Source organism: Passer domesticus, chromosome 8, assembly GCF_036417665.1.
Source record: "Passer domesticus isolate bPasDom1 chromosome 8, bPasDom1.hap1, whole genome shotgun sequence".
Taxonomy (NCBI): domain Eukaryota; kingdom Metazoa; phylum Chordata; class Aves; order Passeriformes; family Passeridae; genus Passer; species Passer domesticus.
Genome location: NC_087481.1, coordinates 40,414,426 through 40,437,182, shown reverse-complemented (window position 1 = coordinate 40,437,182; position 22,757 = coordinate 40,414,426). Strand labels below are relative to the sequence as shown.

General features: G+C 42.2%; 1 protein-coding gene across 4 annotated transcripts in view; it reads left to right on the top strand.

Annotated features, from left to right (window-relative positions):
- ANTXRL (ANTXR like) overlaps positions 1-22,757 on the top strand; it is a 57,347-nt gene that overhangs the window by 7,513 nt on the left and 27,077 nt on the right. For 2 of the 4 annotated variants that reach the window (XM_064430694.1, XM_064430695.1), the window contains exons 2-12: positions 4,433-4,504; positions 4,634-4,705; positions 6,785-6,866; positions 6,968-7,001; positions 8,915-8,994; positions 9,121-9,189; positions 9,388-9,468; positions 9,571-9,631; positions 15,502-15,600; positions 17,879-17,948; positions 19,048-19,126. In XM_064430694.1, the coding sequence (XP_064286764.1) occupies positions 4,433-4,504; positions 4,634-4,705; positions 6,785-6,866; positions 6,968-7,001; positions 8,915-8,994; positions 9,121-9,189; positions 9,388-9,468; positions 9,571-9,631; positions 15,502-15,600; positions 17,879-17,948; positions 19,048-19,126 (799 nt within the window). Of the gene's footprint in view, positions 1-1,246; positions 1,270-1,492; positions 1,609-4,432; positions 4,505-4,633; positions 4,706-6,784; positions 6,867-6,967; positions 7,002-8,914; positions 8,995-9,120; positions 9,190-9,387; positions 9,469-9,570; positions 9,632-15,501; positions 15,601-17,878; positions 17,949-19,047; positions 19,127-22,757 lie in introns of those variants that run through there. The other 2 variants (XM_064430697.1, XM_064430696.1) reach the window with 2 other exon arrangements.

The following is a 22,757-nucleotide window of genomic DNA, read 5'->3' as shown; positions in this document are numbered from 1 at the left end:
AGGGCCCTCCAAATAACAACAGTGACACATTTGTGAGCAATGGACATGTCCAGGGCTGCCATTAGCTCAAGGGGGTAGAGACTTACAGGGACCTACAAACTTGAGGTCTTGTGTTCCCCTGACACCATATTCAGACTAAACCCAGCATCAGTAATAATGTTTCTTTTTCTTGCTCCAGGATGTCTGGAATTGCTGCCTTCAGTTAATCTGTAATGGAGGCAAATGGGCATGGGAGGTGTGTGTGTGGAACAGCACAAGGGGTAGCTCTGTGCTTTCAAGGGGTTTCACTCTGTCACTTTGAGCAGTGATGAAAGGCTCTGGGTCCTGCTGCCTTCTCTGTGTACATATGGTAATAAAAATATTTACCATTTGGGTTTTAACTTTCACTGCAAAGCCAGGTGACTGCTGTATATTGCGCTGGGGGGATCTAAGTGCTCTCCTGACAGTGAGTTCAGCAATGGCTGTGGAACACATGTGCTCTAGGACAGGCACAACTGGCTCTCCTGCTGTTTGCCTGCTGAAGAGGCTGGGCTGAAAGTGGCATCCTAAGCTTATGCCAGAGTTGTGCTGCTTCATTTCTCCAGGCTCCAGCTTCCACTGCTGCTGGGAGTCTGTTAGGAAAGAAGACAAAGTTTCCAACCTATCTTGCTCTTTGTTTTCACAAACATCAGTGAAATACTTCAAATTGGGTAGGCACAATTCTAACGTGCTCAGGGTTTTTGTGCTGACACAGAGCTCTGCTAAACCAGACGGAATCACTCCAAAGTTGGCAGGAGTGGAATCAAGCCTTGGAATCACATCACTTCCTTCCACCCCCAGAAATACTCACTGACCTCTTTTCCCCTCCCATCCAGCAGTAGCAATATAAAACTAAGGAAAACAGCAGCAGCAGGAGCTGCAGCAGCAGCTGCTCCTCCGAGCCCAGTACTGATGTGGCCCGGAGGACATTTTTTCCTGTGTTGTGGTTTGCTGACTTTTCTCTTTGTCTTGTGTGTAATGGGAACAGAGCTCATGGAGCAGGGAGCATGCTCAAGGCAAATGGCTTCTGTGGGGTTTTTTCTTAACTTCGCTTGTGCTGAACTCTGGTCCCAGTTGCATAGGTATAGACCTGGGGAAATTTTGCTACTTCTCTGGTCCCACTCCAGATTTACCCCAGTGAAAGCAGCAGCCGAAACAGGCTCTGAGATGCTTTCTGGAACATTCCAGCCGCCCACAGCAGCTGTTTATTTCTGTGAGCTTTCCTTCACCATGAGAATTATGTCAGCTATGGTCAGTATCCACAGAGCTCTGTGACGCCCCCCTGCTTTGCAGAGAGCATTGGGCTGGCTGGGCTCCCTCAGCAGGGAAGGTGCAGGGAGGAAGGCCAGGGCCTGGCAGGGTGCTGGCAGCCTTTGGCTGATGTGAGGGGCTGAAGCAGGTAGCTGATGGCTGAAAGCAGGAAACCTCGGAGGTGTGAGCCTGCAAGATGCATCTGGCTGCAGCACAGGCTTTCTTTTTCTGCAGACAGCCGCAGTGCTGTCGTGGTGGCCCAACTGGTACAAACCTCCACAACAGGATACATAAGATTCCCTGTCTGTGTCACTTCCCCACAGCTTGTCCCAGATGCTGGTGAGCGTGTGTCACACCCCAGTGCTTTTTGTGCACAGTGCTGGTCTTTGATGGGCTTTTTTTCTTCTCCTGGTCTGGTCCAGCCCCAAAGGGCAACTAGTTTATGCTGATAATAGCAGTGATTCTGCAGTGTGGAAGATAAGGTTCCAAAGGTGGTGAAATGGCTCAGGATTTTCAGTAGTGTGGGACAGTTCTGTTTGTCAGGGTAGAACTCATATTTGATGACATTTGACAACTTAGTGTATAATTTAGCAAACATTTTATTGTTGTAATTTTTTGTTTAATCTGCCTTTAAAACAGCCATTGCTGGTGGTACAAGGTCAGGCCTCTGGGGCAACAGACAAAACTATCAGTCCAAACCCAGGAAGCCTCCAAAATATATATATGTGTATGTATGTATACACACACACATGAAATGGCAAATAAAAGTCCTTTAGAAATAGCTTCACAAGCAAGGATATTTAGAAGGAAGCTTGGGGTGAGAGGGAGGGGAAATGAGGTCCTTCTCTAAGCCAGACCACTCCCACTGGTGTTCATGAGGGCTTTGACATGACTGGCATTGATGCCATTTTGGGAGTATTTGCAGTGGGAGATGACACCTGGGCTTGGAGGAGTGTGGAAAAGTGATTAAATGCTGGCCACCTCACTGGTACTCCCTCTACGGGATTTTGAAACTAACATTTTTTTTGCTAGTATTTTTGTCTGGCCTTGACTTTTCCCTGTTGATAAATTGGGACACTTCTGACACTTCCCAGCCAGTAAGCAACATGTGGGTGCAGAATTCCTCTTAGGGGTGAAGGACACCCAGTGCTGTGCTGAAGTAACTCTACTCTGCAGGGCTGTAGCTCTGTGATGTAGGGATGGGCACCTACTGATTTATTGCAGTCAATTCTCTTGCTGGCTGTACCCTTCCCAAGAAGAAAAAAAATTTTAAAAAAAAAGAGAGATGAGAGGAAAAAGAAGTAATTCTGATAGTCCTAAGAAGGTACTGGAAATGTTGGTTTGTTGCAGTTTGAAAGAAAATTTGCTGCTACTTTTTTCTGGATTGCATCAGTGCCTCTGCAGCTGGCAGTAGAAATTTGATAGTTCATGTAAAATAGGTCAGTCTTTTCCAAGGAAGAAACTATGGTTATTCTGTGAGGGGAATTGACTTCATTGAAAATTTCAGGAGTTGAATTGAAGTCAGATGGCAAGCTCAGAATGAAATTGAAAGTGTCAATTTCAGTGGGGGGGAAAGAATTTTAAACAAGTTTGGGAGCTGTAGATGCATCTTGGATAGATTCAAGGAAATCTTTGACTTCATCATGTGTAGAGATTTAGTGTGGGACTTTAATAAAAATCCTGGAGAGCTATAGGTGTTGATGGGGTTAATTTGGTAATAGTGCCAGCACTTTTCATTGATGCTGTGCACAAATGATAAACATGTTGTTGTGTAGCACATAAAAACTGGGGACTGCAGAGGATCCAGAGCTGTGGTTTGAGAAGTCTCCAGTGTTTCATTGCCCTCCCCTGCTGCCTGGAAATTTCTTCATTCTTTGATAACCAGTTTGTTCTGTGAATGAATCACCAGTTCTCCAGAAGAGCAGCATGAAAGCACAGGGTTGCACAAGCCAGTTTATTCTAGCTTATGTACTTTGGTCCTTGTACCTTTATCTTGCCCTTCTCCACTCCACCAGCAGTGCTGCAGGACAGGCAGTGCCATCCTGCACTGCACACGTGGGCTTCTGTGCCTGGCATACAAGGGCAGGAGGGACTGGCATAAGGTCGCTTGGAAAACCCATAGTAGAACTGAGAATTGTAAAATGTAATTTTTTTTTCTTATGTTTACACAGAAAAATGCCTAACAGCAGTTAGAGGAATCGTATTGCTTTATAGTAGTTGAATTTCAGAACTTTTTTTTTAGTTCTGCATCAAAACCCCTGATTTTGTGTGTGCCATTGTTTCAGTTATCTTTTTTTATCTGTGTGAGACACCTGGGAGATGAGTTTGGCAAGCAAGGAAAGCAAATGGGTCATTCTTTCATAAACACCACAGGGAGGGCTTTAAAAACCATTGACTTTGTAGCCTTTTTAATGTCTTGAAAGTGTAGGGTATAGATCAACATGGTAGAAACCTATAATTTACTGTAGGGTTGCTGTGTGCAAGGCTCTGTTTGAGGTCTCAGGCCCATCAGACTGTGGGGGTCCCTGCTTAGACTTAGCAGAAAAAAGCCAGGAAGTGCCAGTAATGTAGTTTTATATAATGGAAGTGGCAGCATGGACATGTAAGTCTTCTGCATGTAACTAAGTTTTCCAAGTTTTCACAAGAAATCCACAATGGGGCCAGGGCTTGACTGCCCAGAACATTACTCCAGCAAATTAGGCAAGAGTACTGCTTTCTCTTTTGAAACAAACAGTAATTCATGGGAACATTCTCCCATGCATTCTGGGAGAATAGAAGATCAATCAAGACTTTGTGTGGTGCAAGGGCAGAGCTGTGCTCTAGGAAAGCAAATAACCTGACAACAAATAATTTAAGGAAGTCAAATAAAATTAATTAAACTAGAAGAAAATATTTATATTTTATGCTCTAAAAGGAACAAAAACAAATGGAAAGATTACTGAGTTTGTTTCAAAATTTTATGGTAAACCATTTCAGACCTTTTACTGCTTGTCTTGGAGTCAGTGGGTTTTGTCATCATGGTTCTTATTACAGCTTTCAACACAACTCTATGTAATTTGTGTCCCTAACCACCTCTGGAGTAGGCCAGGCTTAAAATGTAAAGTGGAGCAAGGAATTTCACTGCAAAAAAAGCGTAATGTAATCAGTTGTGTTTTGTATGCAGATCTGGAAGTGTCAAAAATCATTGGACTGAGATTTACTCCTTTGTGGAAAGCCTAGCTGAGAAATTCATAAGGTAAAGTTTTTTTAAAATGATACTTTAATTTCCTGTACATGATTTATTTTTTATTTAGTGCTTATTAGCAAATGAATTTCTGCTGAAGTGATGAGTGTGACATGGATCTGGCTTGTTCCTCTCTTTCAGTCCAATGTTGCGGATGTCTTTCATTGTTTTCTCCTCACGAGGCACTACGATCATGAAACTAACAGAGAACAGGCAAGTACCTCCCACAGCACTCTTCCAGAAATTCCCTCTATCCCTTCTCCTCACACAGCACATGGCCCCACACCCAGAGTTTGGAGGTATGGTTTGGTCCTTGTGTGGCACCAGCTGAAATCCTCTCCTCCATTCCCAGCTGGAGCAAGGTTTAGAAGGCCTTTGGGTGTCCCATTTCAATTTTCTTTTCAGCTTTGTAAGAGGAAGGCAGTACTGGGCTGTTTGCTCTTTGGTGTGGTATTTCAGGGAGAAATTGCATTTCCAGTTGAGGATCCAGGTACATACTTGCTATCCCCAGCTACCCAAACAAGAAGTTTTTGTGGAAGAGATTCAGACTCTGAACTGATAAGCAGAGGAGCGTATGAGAGATCCCCAGTGCCCTTGGGAGGGACTCAAAGCCCTGACCTTTACACCAGCAGGGTTGTCCCCAGTGCTGGAGCAGGACCTCACCAGGCTGTGGCACCCCTCTCCTGGACTGCCTGCAAACAGCACCCATGCCAGAGGTGGTTTGCAAAGCCAAGTGACAGTCTTTGCAAGAAAAAATGTGGAACAAGATTCTGGCTGCCGGATTCACAAACAAATTTTCTTTCTTTAAAAAACAAACCACCACTGAAAACAGCCCCAACAAAAAAACCTCCTCCCCCCAGAATGTTATTTTTTTAATTCCCTTTCCTCTACATATACAAATCCCTGTCATTGGGGTGGTTCTAATTATTTTCTTTCATTTCAGCTTAAAGTCTTCACTTTTGCTGCTACTGTCTGTGTGAGAGGGCCTCAGTAGTACAGGTCTATAAATAATGGGAACTCTGGAGTAGGAAGAACAGCTACTCCCTCAACTTTGTACTCCAGGGACTCATCCTCATACCCTGCAGGGCTCTTGCATTTCTGCTGGCTCCTCTGAGTTTTGTTTCAGGTGTCCATCATGTATCTTGGTGGCAGAGCTCAAACTTGTTTACTTTTCTCTGGGTGAATTTGCTCTTTGCAAGGTAGAAAGTAGAGAGGCATCCTCTGTCAATATGTTGAACATGGTATCAGAGTGTTCTCTGTCCTAAAATTCTGTTCTCTGTACAGATCACAGTTTGCCTTTTCAGCTCATTTGATGCCTCAAAAGAGTAAAAATGTGCTTTTTGCACTAAGGACATCCCCAATCCAAGCTCCTGATTTTTACCTTCATCCCATATAGCCTCCTGTATTCTCTGTAATTGTGGTTGTGCCACCTAAAAAACTCAGTTGCAAAATGGAGTTTAGAAATGTTCTCACTATTGGGGCAGTCTTAAAGGATGCCCCACGGCATCTGGTGCTGATGTTTGAACTGCCTGTGTCTTATCTGTTGAATATTTGTGCCTTGTATTCCATTCATATAATGAAAACCCTTGTCAAGGGTCAGGGTCTTTTGGTGGTCAGTGATCAAATAAATTATTAATGTCCCTGAACAATCTTCTTGGTTAATAGGTATTTGGGGAGTAAGAATATGCAACAGGGTTATGACATGCAAGTGCTTCTGTGTCCAGGAGTAATCTATGCCCCAGGAAGGTTGATGAGTCCCTGGTCTAGGATAGGAAATTCTCCTCATTCCCATCCTCTTCTCTTATCTTTTGGCCTCTGTCTTTGAAATGGAAAAATCCCAATCCAGACTGTCGTGATGACTGATTCAATACAGAGTTTTAATTTGTCCCAATTTTGTGACAGGGTCATGAGCTTTTAAACTCTGTTTTGTTCTGCAGTTTGTTAAAGTTTAATATCTGGCATTGGCTTTAATTCAGTCTTATCCTGGCTGTGAATATATGAGAACGAGGGAGCAGAATTCCATCTTTAAAATATGTTACCCTAACGCTGTACCCGGTGTCTGGTTTTGTGCCCCCATGGGTGTTTGGGTGATCAATTGTGGAATTTGAAGAATATCTTGGTTTAGCCAGTGTTCCAGCTGATGTGTATGCACTCTGTGCAGTTGATTGATAGGCTGCATAATCTAGCTGTGGTACAGGAATATCTCAACAAAAGAAAAAAAACAAACTTCTAATAAAATGTTCTCCTGGGATTTTTTTTGTTTATTTGTTTTTGGTTTTTTTCAATCCAAAGGGAAGCCATAAGACGAGGGCTCGACATTCTTAAGGAAGAATTGCCTGGAGGAGACACGTTCATGCATGAAGGATTTAAAAGGGTACACATCACAGCACCTACTTTCTTTGTTTTACACCTAGAAACTTTGCTTGCTTCCTGCTGGTATTCTTACAGCTAACCATGTTCTACACTTCATTGCAGGCAAATGAGCAAATTTACCATGAGACCTATGGAGGTATGTGCTGTGCAGTGTCCGTGTTAATTTCTGCATTGACGAGACAGGGATTATGGTTCTTTTTGTGACCTGCAGTAAACCCACTGACAGAAGTACTGGAGAAGGAGGGGTGTTATGCAACACCACATTCCATTTTGACTGCAGCCCTACTCCTAAGCGGGTGATTCATGGTTTATTGAGCTCAGAGAAGACCAGTATGATCCCAGATCTGACCATTGCAGAATGCAGACCAAACCATAGCAGCCGCAGCTGCCCATCTTGCACCCAGCAGACAGGAATTCCCACATTTTCCTGGTTCTTTCTATCCTGATGCACTCGGCCCTCTCTGCTTTGTGGTCCCGCATCCTTGTTCTCACTAGTGCGGGTGTGAATGAGAGTTTTGCATCAGTGTGAATGATTTGTGTTCAGATTCTGAGTTGCTAAAATGTGCATTTTCACTAAATTTTGAGAGAAAAGTGTTTGTAGTTTTTGTCTGTGCCAAAAGAAGACCTAGTTAGTTAACAAGACTTGCTTAGTTCATACCCTGGTGTGAGGTTGTTCTCATTTGAGGGCTCATGGTCTCAGGAAGATGGAGGAACAGGTTGGTGCCTTTTTATTAAAATAGGCTGTGAATGTAGGAGCGGCAGCTCTGCACAGTGTTGCAGCATTTCTCCCAGTAAAATCAGGAGTCCTAAAGTGTCCAACTGAAAACAATTCTACTTCCTAGCATATACCTAAGAGCTAATCAAGTATTCTGTAAATTGAATTAGAAAGGAAAAAGAGTAGATGAGATCTGGATTTAGAAGCTAAACTACCAGGGAAGAAACAAGCATTTTAAAAGAACAAAATAAGATCGCCATTTTTTTCAGTATCTCTCAAGGATTCTGGGCACAAAAAAAAAAAAAAAAAAAAAAAGGGAATCCAAGCTATTTTTCCCCCCAAGTTGCAGGTCATTTTTTTAAGATTTATGTCTGTGTCTGACATGACATGGGAAGGACTGCATGGCATAAGAAACCTGTCAGAACTAATCAGTCTGTGATTTCAGACAATATGGAGGAAGACACTTGAAATTGTAACAGATTATTGTGAAAAAGTAACAAATACTTGCCTGAAAGTAACAGGTATGTGTATTTGTTACTTTGCTTAAGAACTGTGGACTCAGAATGGTTGGTTGAACCTAGTTTGTTTGTTAATTTGGTTTAATTTTGTTAACAGGTTGCATTTTTCTAGGTAGCATTGTATTCTGTACTGCACTACATATATAAATCTCTGCAGTCTGTGCAACCTTTTCACTTAAGTTTAGATGGGATATGAAATGTATCACAATACATGATTTTTTCCTAATGAACCTGATCTTAAGGTTTTCACATGCTCAGAATTCCTATGATTTTCACTGGAAGTTCTTGTTGCTGGAGAACTGTAGGACTGAGCTCCCTGCAGAAGCCCATTTCATGCCATGTTCAGTGGGGCTCCAGAGCCTGCTGGAGGGAAAGGTAGGATGGCAGGAAAGATCCAGGAAAGAAGTGTCTCTTACCACAGTCTCTGGACAGTGTTTATGCAGAGACAAGTTTGTGAAGAGAACAGAGGAAACTTCTTCTCTGTGAACCCATTTTGTCAGTTCTCCACGTGAAAGTCTTGGTAGCTGCTCTGTTTTATTCAGAACAGAAGAGTTGGTGTGTGGACCTTGTTGGAGCAGCGCTCCCCCTGCAGTGATGCTTGTGGTGTGAAGGTGCTCAGGTTTTGGCTCGCTGCAGGCCTTGCATCTGGCCTTCAGATGGTGCCTCACTGAGTCCATACACCCCAGGCTGAGAGTCTGGCCTTAGGGGTTTGTGTTTATTTGTCAGTAAAAAGGATTGCCTCACTCCAGACGTTTTTTCCACTGCTGAATCTTGTGCCATGTGTGTGCAATCTGTTGTTGACTGTCCTCCACGTAGGAGTTCGGACCGCCAGTGTGATCATTGCCCTGACGGACGGCGAGTTGCAAGACGCTCAGTTTTATTATGCAGAACAAGAAGTAAGTCACTTTTATCTTTATCCAAACTCATTTATGTCACCTAGAACTCCAACACCTGTACACATTTACTGCTGACTCCACTGATTACACGGCTTTGCACTTAATGGCACTTCTTGGGTTTTTTAGGCCAACAGAGCCAGAAGCTTTGGAGCTATTGTTTATTGTGTTGGAGTGAAAGATTTCAATGAAACTCAGGTAACTTTCTTGTTTTCTCTTGTGTTTTTCTGTTATGCTACTGCACAAGGAACAGCATCAGATGAAGGCATTTATTTAATCACTTGGGGCATAAATCATTTCGTGTCACTGTGATGTCTTTTAGCAAGTATGAAAGGGCCCAGTTTTGTTCACTGTAATTTTGTTTTCCTCATGATTTATGATTGTCTTTCTTTGCAGCTGTCAACGATTGCTGACAGCATCGATCATGTTTTTCCAGTTAAAGGAGGCTTTTATGCCCTGAGAGGAACCATTGATTCAGTAAGTTGGATATTCTGAAACACAGTAAAGGGTGCCCTTCCTGCATTAATAAAACAGAGATTAAAATGGTCACCAAAAAATGCTCTTATCTAAATCTTTCAGATTCTGAAGAAGTCTTGCATTGAGATCCTGGCAGCTGAACCATCCAGTGTTTGTGCAGGAGGTAAGTTTCCACAAGAACAGTGTGTTAAGGCAAATGAATGACACTGATGAAAATGTCAGCTCTACCTAATGTGGTACTGGAGCTGAAGCCCGTGGATGTGTTAGGGCATCCTTTCAGGCCATGGCTGAAGCCCTACATGTTCTTTCTCATCTTGAGAAAAACATTCTGACCATAAACATGTAGCTGCTGTGGCTGAGTACCAGCTTGGAGAGCTGACAGAGGCAACAAAACTGAACAATTGAGGATACCATTTTTTAAAAAATCAGTGAGAGAGAGAGAGAAAAAAGTAATGTAAAGCCAGACTGACAGAGGTGTTTCAGGGTCTAAAGGCAATATCTCACAAATTTCTGGAAAGATTGCATTCCTGGCATCTGCTGGGACTTGTCAGCAGTTAGAACAAGACTTTCCAAAATGTTTACAGAAATTTAAGGTTTATTGAACCAAATATAATTTGCTGCATAGGCCAAATTACCTCTTGTGTTTTCCAAAATGCTAATGTTTTACTTATTTGAAAGAATCTTTATTCTTCATGGTAAACATGAAGGATACCCAGAGGAGTTGTTGATAATTTCATGCCTTTAATGTCCAGTATATTTAACTTGGATTTGTTCTGGTTCATGTTAGCAATTCTCTTGTTGAGTTTTTTTCTGCTTTAGAGGCTATTGCAGCAGAGTAAGAGTGACACCATAAGTTTGCTGGAAGGTACAGTTTTTCAGCATGGTTATTTAGCTCTAGTGTTAGTGTCTTCTGTTCATTTCCTTTACACTGTAAAAAGGAGCACATAAAAATGGCAATGATGCATGAAAGCTGACCTTGAAAACAGATAAAATATGAAACTCAGGAAAAATTTGGTATCACTGAAGAAAAATTGTTCACTCTTCATTTCCACATGTCAATCACAATATGGTCTTACCCTGAATATTTCAATTTAACATGAAATGTCCTTGTGTCTCTTGAATTATTCTTAAGTATATTGTTGTGGATTAGATGTAAAATCACATCTGTATAAAATTTAAAACAATGTAATATACTTTTTAAAATGTTGTGGAGTTGAGTAGAAAACAGTTTTAAAGCTTTGACATTTAAAGCTTTTTGTTTCACAATGATACGTTCATATTTTTGCTTAGTTATTGCATACCTGACAAATTTTTGTGCAAAGCTTATTACAAGCCATCCTGTTCAACAAAAATGTCTTTAGCTACATAAAAATGTGAGTGTTGCAATAGGAGGGATTTTAGTACTATTCTTGAAATTGTTTGGGACAATGTTAAGATATGGGAAAGTTGAACTGGAAACAATGTTTTTCAAATGGAATGTTGAAAATATTTTTATGGAGCATTTGAGAAAATAGAGTCTCAAGAAAAAAATTCTTTCAACAAAATTAATATATTTCAGCAAAAAGAGTAATGTTTTTTTTCCAAAGGATAAGGTGTTCAAACCACTTCATTTTTTACTAAACTTGCTAGGTAAAAAGTTTGACAAATGCGATTAAAATTCCACAAGTACACTTTAAAAATAGTTTGCCCTTAAAAAAACCCAAAACAATATTTTTACCTTACTTGGATCTGTGGGATTTTTCAGTGTCTTTGTGGCTTTCAAACAAGGCCAATATAAATTGCGGAGAATCAGTTTCTGCATGGTGCTGCTGATTCTGCAAGGTATCAGCACTTCTTTCACTTGAGGTCTGAGGTTTGCTCTGTCCCTGTTGACCAAGCAAGGGCTGGCACATGGTGAAGCTTTGCTGCCCAATCTCCACATTGAGATTGAAGGTTTGTTTGTAGTAGCAGAGAGCTTGAAAATGGGAGGAGGCCAAAGCTGCAGCTCCACATGATACAGACTGTTTGTATACCATGCTATTTAAAGTATTAAAGCCTTGAGCACTAAAACTCAGGCCTGCAATAGCATTTATCATCATCCCACAAGCCACAGCTGAAATTACCTCCTGCAAGAGGTTTTACAGCATGAGGCTACAAATATTTACATTTGTGCTTAGATTTATTATCCTTTATTATCCCACTTACTTCAGCATAGCTGGAGATTGATCTGTGTAGCTGCGTACACCACTGTCTCCTGGAAGGGATCTCCTGGGAATAAACAACCTTTTTCATGGTAGTGTGAATCTAGATCTTGAGTTCAGTTCACCAGACACTTACAATGCTACTCTATGTGTAATGTGGTTTATTTTTTTAATGTGCTTCATTTGGACTTCATAGACCTCACTTTTTTTTGCGTTAATGTCAGAATTTTTATGCATTTTTAATTATGGTAATTACTGATAATGTATTGTGTCAAGATCTATAGCCACTGAAACCTACATCAAAATATATATACACTTGCATGGTAGATGTACTCACTGGATGAAAACTAGAACGTAACATTTTCTAGAAATTCACCATTCCTCCTCATTTAGGTTAGGAGTGTTTGTTTGTTTAAATACATAATAGAAATTTTCATTTCAAAATTATGATTGAAAAATAATGGACCTTTGGAGAGAGTGCAATATATTATCACATTCTCCAGCAAAGATACTTATCTATTTACAGCCTTGAAATGTGTCTGTCCACGCTTTTTGTATGAAACTTATCTGAGTGAGGAGGTGATAATTGGTTTAGCCTTTATTTAGCATTGCTAATAGGTTTTATGATTTGCTATGAGATCATGAGGGTTTTGTGTGGCTCAGTGGAAACAAGTTATGATCAGGGCTTAAAGCAGGGTTTGAGCCACTCCTTGTAAGTGTTCTCATAGTTAATACTGTGTTGGTGATTGCTGGTGATCTTGGCTTCATTTTTGACTTGCCAGAGGTTTAGTGAAATGCTAATGGAACAATTTGTATGTGTTGACAATTCCAATTGGGACTCTGGCTTTCTGTGACGAAGCTATCTGGCAAATCCACTTACAAATTGATCTCGTCATGTGGTGACAGCTATCTGATGTTTAATGCTTTTTGACCCTGCAAATTCATTGTCCCCAATGTAGAGCAGTGTAGTTGGGTCCTTCCTGTTCCCTCTGATTTAAAGTGACCAAGACAGGCAGCCTGTAAACAGGCTATCAGTGCAGAATCAGAGGTGCCTCATATCCCCTTTGACAGCATCATTGCTTTGATTATGCTTATGGTACGCAGATGTGATTGAAAGGTTTTGTTGGATGTGGCATCCTACTGGCCACATCAAGTCCCAGGTGTGGATGCAAGCAGTCAGCTCCTCATCAGAGGCAGAGAAGCGGAGCCGACAGCCCAGCCAGTGCACACCAGCTCCAACCTACCATCTCGCTGCCAGCACCGCCCGGTTGTTTCAGTGCTGACCTTTTTCCCTTCGCTGTCTTGTCAAAAGCTGCAATCCACGATCTGACAGTAACTAAGGAAGAAAAGGACGCAGCCAGAGCCAGGGCGCAAAATTAAATGGAATTAGCCATTTCAAGAGAGCATCGCCCAGAACACGTTAATGCTCCAGAGCAACCGAGGGGTCAGGCTGCTGAACAGCGGCAACAAACCCAGCACCAGCTGTTTACGATTCCCTGGTGTATTTTCAGCTTGTGTTGGTGGACAGGTTACTACCCAGTCACTTGTTCACAACTGACTGTGCAAATTGGCAGTCACAGTGAAAAGAACGGGGCAGGAGAGGTAAATTGTCCTGACAAGACTAAACTTCCAGATGTAGCTTTTACCTTGGATGTCTTGTGTTGAAATTTTCTTACTTGCGGCATCTTTTTAAAGCCACTGAAACAGCCACCAGTTAAGCTTTTTTGATTGCTGCCTTTTAAGGCCATTAATTAATGAGAAGGGGAAGAAAAATTTAAGTGCAATTTTGTTTCAGCAAGCTTCTTTTGAAATATGAAATGGAGATGGGGAAAAATTATCATCTTGGCTGGGTGTTCTGTGCCATTGTGAAGTCACTGGTTACAAGCAAGTCTGCCAGTGTGTGGTCCCAGGCAGGTAGTTCTGGTGGGTGGGCAGAGGCCCAGTTGTCCTCAGGGCTGGTCATGACTCTCAGCTCTGCTGGCAAAAAAAGGGATGCTCATAATTCTCAGTATAGCAGCTGGGTTAGATGTGGAATGGCTCAAGGCACGAATCTGACTAAGAGTAACTCAAGATTCTTATTGGAGTAAGAAGCAGATGAATCTGTCCTACAATACATTTTCATTTGTTTAAAGAAATGCTTATTACCCCCAGTGAGAACCAGGATATAAAACCCTTCCAGTTAAAAAGAGGCCAAATTCTGATGCTGGATTTGTTTATTTGGCTCTTGGTGTGCTCATTGAGATCTCAAATTCTAGCATTTTTCTTTAGCAAGGTACCTAAGCACGTGTTTAATTTTAAAATGCACTCCAGTAGATACTTTGTTTTTCTCCTCCCAAAATACCTTTGTTGATTCCCATGTACCTTGTGGCTTTTGTCAGTCCAGAGCCCTGCTCTAGAGCAAGTTACCACAATGAAAACCAGAGCGTGGATTTCCAGTGCGTGATTGCAGTTTGTAATGACCCAGTCCAATTCACCTGGACTGGCATTAGATCTCAGTACAGTGGTAATGGCAATGAGTGAGAGTGTTTTTGACAAAAACAAGCTGTTTGTACAGAAAAGTAAAGCATTCCATGTCCTTGTGCTAGGTTACCTGGCAGTAGCTTGATAAAGAAGTGCAGGCAGATGAGGCTGAATGTATTCCAGCCACCTTTGGGCCTCATGCAGTGTTGTCCAATAATGAGTCCTTCCTCCAAAGCATACAAATGACATGGTCGTGCCTTGTGTGGAATGTTGCTAAAAACCAAATCTTACATCACTAACACTCATGTACAGCTCCCCTCAATCCTACCAACATTGTTCTGTTCTCCTTTTTAGTACGTTCCTCCAAGTATAAATGATGATGCATGTAGACCTGTTCATGGTTTTACTTACTACTAATGGAGTACTATGTAATTCATATTTTTCAATGTGAAGCTTGAAGACTTATTATTTCTGAGTTGTGCTGTTATACCCCTTATATTGGGCTGATCTCAAATGCTGCTCAGAGGCTGGTGTGAGAGCCCTGTGGAGGATTTGGTTAAAGTAGGAAATTCATGTGTGAAAGTGCAACTTCAGTGCTTTCCCTTGCTGTGTGCCAGCAATCTCAGCTGTCAGCTGGCTGCTTGTGTGCTGTGTCAAAGGGAGTTTCAAAAGTGTCCTGGGGACAGAACAAATTTGCAACTTGTCTCTCCACCTGCCTGCATGAAAGATCTTATCTCTGTGATCAGTGTAGCAGCCACAATGGCTTTTTGTATCCTAGAGGGAAGTTTCCCTTGCCACTTTCCTTCCTGGTGCATCTTGTGCCTAGTTTGGCAATTCAGGCTCACCCTAGCAGAAAGGGGGCTTCTACTGTGTTGGGCTTCACCTGTGCACAGTAAAAGAGAGGGAAGAATAGCGAACTGTTGTGTTGTTAGAGCTTTGAGTCACAGGAGGTTTGGAGAGGAGCTTTTTGTCAGCATCTGCCTGAACAGAGCTCTGCTGAAAGCCCAATGTCATCTACCATGAAGATTAGGAGGAAGGAGTGGTACAGGTGGTTAGCAAAGGTGTCTGTCCCAAAAGCCATGGAGTAACCATGAGATGACGTCACTCAAGTCAGACTTAGTTTTGCTGTGGCACCTTTAAGGCATTGCAATTGTGTGTTACACTTGTGGGAGATGACTTGAGACAAAGAGAAGACTCTGAAGCAGTAATGCCACTCTAGCACTCTTGGACCTTGCTGCTGAATAGAGGGAGTGTCTGTGTGGATGTTTTATTTCAGGCACAGGGCAGAGAACAGCAACTGTCATGTTTTAATTCAGTCACTCTGAACAGACAAGCTGTATTTGAGTTATTTCTTATAAATAAATCATAAATCTTCTATATTTTTTGCTTACAGAATCCTTTCAAGTTGTGGTAAGAGGCAACGGCTTTTATCATGCAAGAAATATCGACCAGGTGCTCTGCAGCTTCAAGCTCAATGACAGCCTTACTATCAGTAAGTTTGCAGGCTGGAGGATTGCAGTGTCCCTGTGGCTCTGTCACCTCACAGGCCAGTCCTCATCCGTGTTAAGGGGAGTCCTTGCAGCGGATGTGAGGGGGAGATGGAGTAGAGGTGTGCTCTTAAAAGAAGCTTGAAATTCATCCTTATTCAATGCAATGACCTGTGGGCATTGGGTAGTGAGCACTTACTCAGGACACGCTGCTGTAGAGTGACCTTAGCACTGTTGTAGTGATGCACGTGGGTGCTGCATGCAGCAAGAGAGGACTGGGGATCAGGTTTTCAGGTGGAAACTTAAAATTGCTTCCTATTCCCGTGTCTGTCAGCAGTAAAAAGAAATAATTGCCATCTTGATCCCCTGGTGGTGTTTTCACAATTTTTAGTCACCAGTTCAGGAGACAATTGCCATAAAGCCAGGCCTCCCAGGCACTCTGCTCCTCTCTGACACCAGTTGCTGGTCCCATCACAGTGACTGTAACATGGAAACTCCCTGTCATTGCTGTGCTGAACAGGGTCTTTTGTTTGCTGTCTCAGCAGCTAGGCAAAGGACTGAATGGCCAAAAAAAGATGGAGTGTCCAGTTTCTCAGCAGTCCTCTCTCATTCCTGAGAGGCCGTGTGTGTTGGGCAGAGTGAAATATGGTGTGGGGAGAGGAGCTCTGCTCCTATTTCATATATGCTGCCCTTGTAGCCTGAGCACAGTAGAGGCTTTCATGTGCTGTTGTGGCCAGACTGGTGCCTACCCAAGCAGTGAATTAACTTACAAGAGGGAACACATGAATTGCTCCTTCATTTCCCATCCCAGTTGTCTATGCTGATACTGCAGTCAAACAGCTCTGGTGGTCTTGCATTTATTCCACTTACAGATATGCTTTAACCAGGATTTGTTTTTTGTGGTTTATTAGTTAGACAGACTTTTTTTCTTCCCTGACCCTAATCATTAGTGCCTTGACTGGGCTTCACACAGTGAGTGCTCACTTCGGCTTGGAAGTACACAGGAGGAAAAAACTACTCTGATTCCATTCCAAATCCATGCTGTTTTCCTTGGGTTAAATCTGCAACAGATGTTGTGATAAGATGCTGATCTGGGATGCCTTTTTTCCCTCCCTAAAACATATCACTGATTTCCATGCCCTTATCTCTGCCAAGGAAGGGAAATGAGTTCTGTCTTCAGTTGTGCTTGAAGTGGGTGAAGCATGAAGGAACAACTTACATATGTTGTTGCTTAATTTTTTCCTATGTAAAGAGTAAACAAGCCTCAAAGGTATAAATAAGATGGCAGCCTTTATCAGCCCTTTATTCTCTTGGCTTTGACTCTTGTAGACCTCTCTTTCTCCAGGCTGGCAGCACAGTTGTTTGCTGGCCATTCAGAGCTAAGCTATAGTCACAGGAGTGGTGTGTCTGCTCTTGTGCCTCAGCTTACACACTTTTGGTGGAGTGGCTGTGCAGGATTACTGCTGGGCTCCTGTCTGTGTTCATAGGACTTGGCTTTCTGGATGTGACTTTTGAAAGTGACAGGATTAATACTGCTGAATCTTGGAGCAGTGGAATGCTTCCTCCTTAGGTGGGAAGATGTGTGCCCTTGTGTTTGACCCTGCCTGCACCAAACCCTTATAAACGTGGGCTGTTTACAGATGATGCTGACACAGAGGGGAGGTTGGGTCCAGGAGAAGCAGTTAGTGCAGAGCAGATCCTCATGATAACATCAGTCATGGCCCCTCTCTGCCTGTTTCCTGTAAACCACCAACCATCTCTTGGGTTTGGTTCCTTTCCCCCCAAGTATTTTTCCATTTCAGCTCCACCCCATCTCTCCCCTTTTTTCTTGGGCTCAGACAGTGCAGCCTTAGATTCTCTACTGTGTGTATTTGGACATGGGCAGACAAAAATTGAACTCTAAACCTTTGAGCTCTTGAGTAACTTGAAGGGTTGGACTATTCAGTGTGAGTAGAGGTTGCACGTAATTTTCAGATAGACATAATGAATATTGCTCAAAGTATTCTATACTGCTGAATTCCAAATGGCTGATCACTGCTGTCAGGAACAGAGATAAATATCCAGTTCTTAGCTGTGGTATCTCTAGCCTGATAGCATCATATTGGCATCAACAAGAATGGTTATTCTAGTGCTTGGATTTCTAATCAGAGCCATTGGGGAGTACTGGTACTTGCCAAGAGAGTTCATCTGTGGCTGTCGTTGGTGTCAGCACTTCCCAAGGGAGTGGCCTGCTTGAAACAATTTAGTTTTTCATCCCTGAGAGATATATTCATTTCCTTTCAGATGAAAAGCCGACTTTTGTTCATGATACGTACTTGCTTTGCCCTGCCCCAGTGATAGAAGATGCTGGACAGTGAGTATTGCTTTCCACCATGTATTGAGGGGGTGGACTTCTGGGTGAAGCTGTCATTTTGAGGATTTTGCCCAATTTGTGTGTGTCATATTGCAGCCATCTCCTTTGTGCCAAATCCTTTCCTAGTATGAGCCAACATAGCTCTGTTTAATGCTGGGTCTTCAGCACAAAGGTCTTCTTGGACCATGGCCCCATATCATAGAATCACAGAATGGTGATTCCTTCTCTCTTCCTATATCCTGCTGTTTCAGACCAAAAGATAATTAAATTCAAGACAGACTTTTAATTTTGATGGAAAGGAGATGCTTGATTTTAATTCCTTTGTTATTATTGTATATGTTGCTTCCTGTATTTTACTCTGCTGTGTCTAGCCTTGATATTTTTCAGCCTTTTTAATCCTGTTGACTTCTGGGACACATGGCACAATGCCCAACCTTTTTCCTAGGTGATCTTGTGGGTGCTTAAATATTGTACTGGGGTATGGGTGAATGCTTCCCTTGCCTTTTGTATTTGTAGGTGAAGGAAATTAATTTGGTGGGGTTTTGTCTTTTTTTTAATTATTATTATTACTTTAATTTTTTTCTCCCCTGGGCCCTTTCTCTGATATTGGAGAATGGCTAGGGAAGATTCTTCTTCAATTTCACTGGCATTTCAGTGTTTTTACTCTTCTTGATCTCAGTGCAGGTGTTCTGGATTTTCTTGGATACAAAAGAACACGCTCTGATTCATTGACAGAAGGGTTTCTTTAAATAAATAAAAAAGTCTTAAAGTTTCTTGTGCTATGTACAGTAGTATTGTTATTGTCTGAGGCATTCTGTTATGACTCACTGTCCTGGTGCCCTTTGCCCCAGGTGAGATGGGGTTTTTTTTAATAAAAAGCATATGTCCCAGCTCAACTAAGGTAACATAAAAAGGTTGGCTCCTGGGTAAGCAGGGAGGAAAATGCAGGTGAGTGCCTGAGGCCATGAAAATGCCCTGACTCAACAGGCCCCATTATCCATGCATGCTCATAAACCAATGGTTAAAACAGAGACAGAATAAAGGTAACAATGGTTGTAAAGATGACACTAAAAATAAACGTATCTGTTTTGTGCTCTAGGGTGGTTTTCCTACAAGTCAGCATGAACAACGGGCTAACGTTCATCTCCAGCTCTGTCAGCATCACCAGCACACATTGTGTAAGTAATTCCAATGGGGCTTGACAGAGGAACCATGAGACCTTGGAAAGAAATGGTTGTTCTTCAGGCAAAGCCTCCTTGAGTGAGCCTGACCTCTCTGCAGCTTCTGCGTCACCACTGCTGACTGATCCCAGCAGCTCTTGGGAAAATAACCAGGGCTGCTTAAGGTCAAATTGTTATTGATGATGGATAGATCATAATAGATTTTCTAAGTAAAAATTAAAATAAGAGGCACCCTGCACATTCCTACCCCAGGGGAGACATCCTCAAAACTAGGACCTTAACAGAAGGAGACCTGAGAAAATGATCGAAGGAGCATCAGGGAGCAACACTCTGTTGAGCCTTGGGGTCCCTGAGGGGATCTGGGGTAAAAGGCACAACTGTTAGGACTTTTACCTGGAAAGGCCACAGAGGGAATGGACAGTGATGTCTGTCCTGCATCATGGCGTCAAAAAGACCAGGTAGGGTGTCAGGGACAAACAGCTAGAAGTGATCCTGTATCAAAATCTCATTTTTAGAATCAAAGAAACAAAATTGGGAAACTGACTAATAGATAAAGAGTTGTCTTCCTTGCCTTTGGGGTAAAAATAAGCAGTGCCCATAGCTTGTGTGAGCAAGTACAATAATTAAATATGTGACCTTGTGCTTGTGGTCTAAACCAAGTTGGCTGAAGTACCTGATAGCAGTTTGTATCATTGTTATTAGTGTCAAAAAGGACTTTTATAGCCTATGCCAAATGCTGTCATATTGGTTTGTAATCATTGTTGGCCATTTTGACAGCTGGAGAACAGAAGGGCAGGAATGCAGATAGAGGCAACTTGAAAATCTAATTTTCTGATGTTTGCAGCAGTGAAGATGGGAAATGTCACAGCAGAATGCTGGAACAGTCTGGGTTGTAGGAACACAATACAGCAGAGATGTGTTTATTTCTTTATGGGATTATTTCTATTTTGCTAAAACTTTCTTCCAAAATTTCCATATTGAGGACTGATATTTTCACATTTAATTCCACTCTTTTACCTCAGGTACAGTAAAACCTTTCAAGTCTGCAGTGAAACACAAGTGTTAACTGGTGCATTTAGTTACCCATATGTAATCTATTTCTGATGAAGACTGAAGTGTCAACCCTAACCAGGGCTCCTAAAGGCCGAGCGTGGATGGAGGAAGCTTTTCCTTTTGGTAGCCTTAGGATAAAAAGAGGAATCCAATCTCCAGTCATGTCAATCTGACAGTTTTTGACCAGCCTTTTGCAGATTGAATGTGAAGGAGGCAGGAAGCCTGATTTGCAGCTGATATAAAAATACTGTGATGTCCCATAAGCAGGGAGGTTGGCAGTTCAGTTTCCAACTTTGTCTTAATTTCATGCATTTCACTCTTCTCGTTTTAGAGACTCCCTCCATTTCCTTTCCCCTCCTGTTTCCTTTTCTGTGGGTGGCAGTCAGCTGGCCTGCTCAGCTCTCCTCCCCAGCTGGTCCTTCTGTCTTTTCTGTACAGTAAGTATCTTCACTATAATCCAAAAGCCTCTGTGTGATCCCTGTGCTTATTTCTGTTCAGCTGCATGAAGTCTGCTATTTTCTTTTCAAAGTCCAGCTTCACTATGGAGCTTTGTATCATTAAAATCATTAAAAGAAGACTCTTTAGCTTCTTGCTGCCAGCAGCTCCTGAGCTACTGCTGGCAAATGTCTCAGCAATTTATATGTGCAGTTAGCATGGGAAAAGCGATGCCTGAAACAAAGGCTACAAAACAAGGAGGTAATGTGTGTTTGGAGTAATAGTAGCAGTGGTACTGCCTTGCTACTGTGCTTGGATTTGTTTTTAAGGAGTGCAGCAATATTTCTTAAAGTTATGCTTGATTTTTACTCACCCTTTTCTCAGCAAAGTGACTTTACTGAGAATTCATTTCTCTTCAAATATCTCCTTTCCAGATGCATTAGTTGTGCATGGGGCCATGGGAGGGACAGAGCACTGAACTGCAGCTGGGTACTGTGTCCTCTAACAGGACTTGTTTGAGCAGGGAGTCTGGCACATTTTGGAGCAATCCAGCTGCTCCCTGGCCAAATGAAGGTGAGCCAAACAGCATGTCCTAAGGCAGGTGGATTTGTTGCATTGTTAACAAAAAGCCACAGAGCAGTGTAGGGATGACAATGCTGTGACTCAGATCTGGGATTACTGGGTTACCTGTTTAAAAGCATGGAGTAGGAGCTGTGTTTGTTAGTCCCATATTAAATGTGTCAGTCCTGACAGCTCTAGGAATCTCTCTGAGAGAGAACTGGGTACCACCTAAGTCATCATTCAGGATCTCACCCAGACTTTGCAAAGCTCTTACCAGCTGGTGCTTTCCACCCTCAGCCTTTTCATTGTCTGAGGGGAAGACAAATGCACTTAGAACAGTGAAGGAAATCGCTGTTGTTAGAAGGGGCTAAGCATCAGTTTCTGGTGTCATGGAAATTCAGCAAGTTTCAGATACAATAAGGTGAATCTCATGGACTTTATCACATAGAAATCACTTCTGGAATTTGGCTTCTTTCCCTTTATCCTTCCACCTATCCTTTGAAAATCTCTTACAGCTTCCTCTCTAGCCAACTCCTCTTTCCTCAGCCTGATTGACAGACCTTTCTTCAAGCTCTTTTCATATCTACCTAGCCCCAGGCTTTCCTCTAGTTTCCTGCTAAGTTTTTCCTGTTCCCTGATATCTCTGTTAGTGAATTGAACCTCTTCTCAAATTTTGAAATTCTACCATTCAAGAGGTTTCATTTACCAGCGTATATTAAAAATATAGAACAATGTATGAAACATCAGAGCACAATTGATATAATTCCAGAACCCAGTACAGTGCAAGGATAGGGCATGTCTCAGCATGCCACTGCCCATGTGAAACAAATGTTCACTTCCCAAAAGCCAAGTGCTCTGTATGTTCTGCAGGGAGCAAGCAGCATATGGAAACCTGGTTCCTGTAGTCATCAGAGCAACAGAGAATTATTATCTCTTCTGAATGCACTAACATTAAATGTTCCAATTGCAAAGGATCCATCAAATTCTATGCAGAAAAAATGGAGCTGTGGTTCTCTGATCCTCAATTGCTCTGAAAAGCTAATTCCAAGTGTTAAGAATTGGGGTTTTTTGTTTTTTGGGGTTTGGTTGGTTGGTTGGTTGGTTTTTGTTGGGGTTTTTTTGGGTTTTTTGGTTTTGTTTTTGGGGTTTTTTTTGTTTGTTTTTGTTTGGTTTTTGGGTTGTTTTTTGGTTTGGTTTGGTTTGTTTTTTTTTGTGGGTTTGGTTTCTGCCCTAAGAAGCATACCATGAACAAACAGCATTACTGACTGCTTTGCATAATCACCTAGGCTAAGGTTGTGTGAGTGGTTTGAGTCAAGAGGCAGCACAGGCAGGCCTGGGAGCTGCTGCAATGAGCAAGTTGTGCTCTGTTCTATGATATTGACATGTGAACAGGTGCCCATAAGGTCTGAGCTCAAATATCCCCATTCTTTGAATATCAGCATTTGCATATTCTGAATCTCTGGAATGAAAAGTGACACTGCACACCTGAGAGTCGTGTAGTTTGCAATGCCATTCTGATAGTAGTAAGGGACTTGTCCAGAATGGGTTGTATACAAGTTTAACCTTCTTGAATCTAGTG